This window comes from Lepidochelys kempii, chromosome 6 (assembly GCF_965140265.1).
Source record: "Lepidochelys kempii isolate rLepKem1 chromosome 6, rLepKem1.hap2, whole genome shotgun sequence".
In the NCBI taxonomy this organism is placed as follows: Eukaryota; Metazoa; Chordata; order Testudines; family Cheloniidae; genus Lepidochelys; species Lepidochelys kempii.
The window spans coordinates 33232220-33237555 of NC_133261.1; the positions used below are offsets into that span (position 1 = coordinate 33232220).

At 40.1% G+C, this 5336-nt stretch overlaps 1 protein-coding gene across 6 annotated transcripts in view; it reads left to right on the forward strand.

The window, feature by feature from the left end:
• CYP2R1 (cytochrome P450 family 2 subfamily R member 1) overlaps positions 1 to 5336 on the forward strand; it is a 51981-nt gene that overhangs the window by 16066 nt on the left and 30579 nt on the right. For 2 of the 6 annotated variants that reach the window (XR_012159336.1, XM_073347445.1), the window contains exon 2: positions 2818 to 2959. The exons of 3 other annotated variants lie outside the window; for them this stretch is intronic. Coding sequence is in view for 1 of the 3 variants with exons in the window: in XM_073347445.1 (XP_073203546.1) it covers positions 2818 to 2959 (142 nt within the window). In the remaining 2 variants the exon portion in view is untranslated. Of the gene's footprint in view, positions 1 to 2817; positions 2960 to 5336 lie in introns of those variants that run through there. One more of the 6 variants, XM_073347448.1, reaches the window with a different exon arrangement.

Below are 5336 nucleotides of genomic sequence, written 5' to 3' on the forward strand. Positions count from 1 at the left end.
TCCTGTATAGGCTCCCCCCTTCCCAAAAGTTTCCCCAGTTCCTAATAAATCTAAACCCCTCCTCCCTACACCATCGTCTCATCCCTGCATTGAGACCTTGCAGTTTTGCCTGTCTGTCTGGCCCTGCATGTGGAACTGGGAGCATCTCAGAGAATGCTACCATGGAGGTCCTGGACTTCAATCTCTTACCTAGCAGGGGTAGAAATGGGTTCTAGTAGTGATCCAGGGAATTACAGACTAGTAAACCTATGTCTATTCCTAGTAAATAGGTCAAGACAATAATTAATATTTAATAATGTGTGGAAGATTGTGGTTCGATAGGGTCCAACAAGCATGACGGTTTCTCAAGGAGAATTATGCCTTTTATAATTGAATATCACTATAGTAATGGATAAAGAAGAACTGGCTGACAATTTAGGCTTTCAAAAGACCTATGACAAGTTTCTTTATTGAGAGACTACTAAAGAAACTAAGTAGTCATGGGGTGAGAGGCAAAGTATTGTCAATTAAAATCAGGCTAGGAGACAGAAAGCAAAGAGTAGGAATAAATGGTTAATTTTCCATAATGGCAAAATGTTATGGTTGCCTTATCTGCTGTCAGAAAAGCAAACCAAATTTAAGGAATAAGAAATGGGATGGAAAATAATATGAAAAATATTATGTCACTATATAGATCAATAATTTGCCTTTGCCTGGAATACCGTATGCAGTACTGGTCAATTTATCTCAGAAAGGATTTTGCAAAATTGTGGGGGACTCGGAGAAGGGTAATGATGATGATTAGGGGCCTAGAAAAACTCTTTTGAAGAGAGATTGAAAAGTCTGGGATTGTATACTTTAGAAAGAAAATAAGTAAGTGGGAACAAGGTAAAAGTATGCACAATGATGAATGGTATAGAGAAAGTAAATTAAGAGTTTCTGTTCCCCGTCTCATAAAAGAAAAACAAGGGGGACAGCCAAAGAAATTGAAAGGCCGCAAATTCAAAACTGATAAAAGGAAATACTGTTTCACACTAAGCATAATTAGATTTTGAAACTTTTTGCCACAGGTTGTAATGGAGGCCAAGAGCTCAGCAAGTTTCAAAGTGGGATTGGACAGTCATATGACAGTCATTGGGCCCTACCAAATTCATGGCCATGAAAAAAGAGTCACAGAGTGTGAAATCTGGTCTCCCCCTGTGAAATCTTGTCTTTTATGTGATTTTATCCTATAGTATACAAATTTCAAAGGGGAAGAACAGCATTTCTCAAATTGGGTGTGTTGACCCAAAAAAGGGAGTTGCAGGGGGGGTTGCAGTATTGCCACCCTTATTTCTGTGCTGCCTTCGGAGTGAGGTGGCCAGAGAGCAGTGGCTGTTGGCTGCCCAGCTCTGAAGGCAGCACCCCGCCAACAGCAGCGCAGAAGTAAGGATGGCAATACCATACCATGCCGCCCTTACTTCTGCGCTGCTGCCTGCAGAGTTGGGCAGCCAGAGAGTGGCAGCTGCTTACTGAGGGCTCAGCTCTGTGGGCAGCAGTGCAAAAGTAAGGATGGCAATACCATACCATACCATCCTTCTGTGCTGCTGCTGGCGGTGGCTCTGCCTTCAGAGCTGGGCTCCCGGCCAGCAGCCGCCGCTCTCCAGCTACCCAGTTCTGAACGCAGTGCTGCCGCCAGCAGCAGTGCAGAAGTAAGGGTAACAGTACCGCAACCCCCTACAATAACCTTGCAACCCCTCTTTTTGGGTCAGGACCCCTACAGTTACAACACCATGACATTTCAGATTTAAATAGCTGAAATTGTGAAATTCACAGTTTTTAAAAAAATCTTATGACCGTGAAATTGACCAAAGTGGACTGTGAATTTGGTAGGGCCCTAGTCATATGGGTAATAAGAATATCCAGTTATAATACTAAAAAAAGGTTTGAAAGTAATATAAAACCTCATGCTTAGGGGTTAAACTAATCTTTATTAGCTGTTAGGACAAGACATTAGTTGGGGGCAGATTATCCCATATCTGCCTTCAACAGGGTTTATTGCATGTTCCTCTAAAGCATCTAGGCCACTTCTGGAGACAGGTACAGGACTAGATGGACCATGCTATCGTTTGTTGGCTGTCGTCATGGGGGTATCATCATTTGATGATTCTTTAGTGGCCTATGTGAAATGAGTTGGTGGCCAATTTCAGAGATAAGAAATGGGTCTAGATGGACCATCTCATAATTTGATGGTTGTCATGCTGGCACAACTGTTGTGGCTGTCATCATTTGATGGCTTTTTGGTGGTCAGTGTGGAATGAGCTAGTGGTTTCAGTCCACTACTAGGGTACAGGTGTCCATAGCCAAACTCTTCTAACACTGTTGAAACTGTGAGAGAGACGTGGGGTTACATAGGCATGGTGATGAAACTTCCTTCTCACTTGGTCCCTGCAAATCAGAATAGGAGATAGTTTCGTGAAGCTTGCATGGCACAACTATTCTGTGGATAAAGAATACTCATAATAAACAGAGGACTTCATAGAACTGTCAATTCAATATCTTTCTATTGCAGGAGTGTTCAAAAGCCTCAGACAGAATTTGGGCTGAATTGTAGTTGGCACTGTTCAAAAAATACATAGAGACATGGTCCCAGCCTTAAAGATTTTACAATCTAAAGTTTATGGAGAAAAGATTATTCTGAACAATGTTTATACTTGCAATCTGGAAACAGCTTATGAAATATTTATGGTAGTGATGCTTAGTTCTAATTTTTCCAGTATTGTCTCCATTACTTATTCTTGAAAATGACTTGCAGTTTAATTTTACAAGTGCACTTTTGTTCATTTGTTCTTTTCAAAGATTTTCAGTCTTGATCTTGGAGGTATATCTGCTATTGTACTGAATGGTTATGATGCCGTAAAAGAATGCCTGGTTCATCAAAGTGAAGTTTTTGCAGACAGACCATCTCTTCCTTTGTTCAAGAAGTTGACAAATATGGGAGGTATGTGCTGCTGTCATGAAAGAGAAGATATTTTCTTATTACATTGGATACTTGCTTTAGATTACTTTCCCAATCTTTTCATCTCCTATTCCAGAATATTTGACACTTTTCTAAAGATAGTGTCTGGGAAAGAGTCCCATACTTGGGCTGTGGGCCTGAGTAAGGGAAGTAGAATTCTTTAAGCTCTAAAGTTAATGTTCCTATAGTCTGTGGTAGCAGGTTGCAGCATGAGTCCCCTCCCTCCTCACTGGTGATCACACACCACCCAGGGCACTGTTGACTTTGGAACTTTTCAGTCACTTTTTTGACAATGGTCAGGGAAAGAAGTCTATGCAGAAGCTACACTTCTTCATCTGCCACTTCAAGTCTTCCAGTTGCTCAGTGTTGATCTTGTTTGAATATCTTTTGCTATTGTGTTCATTCCTGCCTCCCATGCAGGTCTAGCCCTTTTTGTGTGTTAATTTGTTTTCTATGAGTTTTTCATCAATGTGGATCCGGGATGATCAATAGGAAGGTGGTCTCACGCTGCCATAACCAAAAAAAAAAAAATTATTAGACCTCACAGTCCAGGAGAATGAATTATTCTACATTTTACAAGAAATCGCATTTCACTGAATTGAGTTGGAATGCTGATTGCCAGTGTCTTGGACTCAGGAATATTTTCCCTCAGGCTTTAATTACTCAAGTCCAGCTAGCTCTCTTAACGTAGATTGCTTCTCTCTTCCCCATTTTCTCTTCTATACTACTTTCTGCTCACTGGACTGGGTAATTTTGCCATTCCTCCCTTCCCCCATTCCAGGTGAACTGGGGGCAAACATTAACTAACATATTTAAGTAGTAAGAAGAGTAACTAAACCAGATTTTGTGTGCACACATCATATATATGCATTCTTGCAAAATAAAGACTAAAATTCCTAGAATGCAGAGCTTTGCTTCTCTTTGGATGAGTGGGCTTTTGTTCCATCTCAGCTGTGAAGAAGGCAGTATGATGCCAATAAATTTTACTTTTCATTTGAGATATAGTTAGACCTTGCATTAAAATCTTCATGGCTGTAGACTATTTTGACTCTCATTCAGAGCTCTGTTGCTATCCTTCCCAACTCAAGCAGAATCAAAAAATCTTCTCATGCTTTGTCATTCAAAATATAATTTTGTTATAAGTTTGCTCATGAATTTTTCCTGGGCCTATGCCAAACCTAGACGCATTAAAGAAATGAACTGATCTTTTTGAGAAAGACAAAGGCAGAATTTTGAAACTCTTAATTCACCTTTTAAATTCATGTAGAATCAATTTCCCAATATAATAATTGAGGTAAAAGACAAATAGGGTCTTTTAAACCTTTAGGCTCCTTGAGTTGTCCACAATTGAAGTGTTTTGACTATGGACCCTCTCTGTGTAATGGTGAAGAAGTAATAGTCTAGATTAATTTTTGGATGTAGGATCTGGACTCTGTGATCCAGCAACAGAAAATCCACCAGAAGCAGTGATGTAGTGGTACAAACCACCCTTGAATCTCACTCCACCCAGAGGTTATGAGTGTCAAGTTGGCAAAACTGGCCCAGACTAGCCAGGAGATGTGCTGATTTAGCAGCTCTCCTGGGGCAGCCTTCACTGCTGGGAATCCTATGAAGCTCAGCTGGAATTTAAAGTTGTTCTTCCCTGAGGGAATTCTCACAAGGTAAATACCTCGTTGTGGCAACTGGCCTTGTAAGCATGGCTGTGTACATATTTTGCAACTGACATAGATAAAACAGGAGAAAAGGGAGCAGTTGTCAAATATGAGACATCATACAGACTTCACCACCTTTAGTTCCAAGTGCAAACCATGACTTCGTTTTGCTAATATAAACACAGAGTTTACATATAATATATTAAAATTATTTATTAAAAACCCACACAATTTCTCCTTCGAGAGAGGGAGAGAGAAAGAAGGAACTACATGGAACAAACACTCGTCAGGTTGCTCAGAGCACTTCAGTGATTACTATGTTGATGAGGGACATCAAATAATCTGTATAGAATAGAATCCACAACAGTATGGGGTTGTTTTTTTTTCCAAGTATTGCACAGCTAAATCGTGGACATGGACATAAACATGAGCATCTGAAAAATGGAAGCCTATACAGAAGTTAGAATTCACTTAACTATAGAAATCTTAACTATAGAAATCACTACAGACTACCACTATAGTACTGGTTTCAGAGTAGCAGCCGTGTTAGTCTGTATCCATAAAAAGAAAAGGAGTACTTGTGGCACCTTAGAGACTAACAAATTTATTAGAACATAAGCTTTCGTGAGCTTTTCCACTCTATGCATCCGATGAAGTGAGCTGTAGCTCACGAAAGCTTATGCTCTAATAAATTTGTTAGTCTCTAA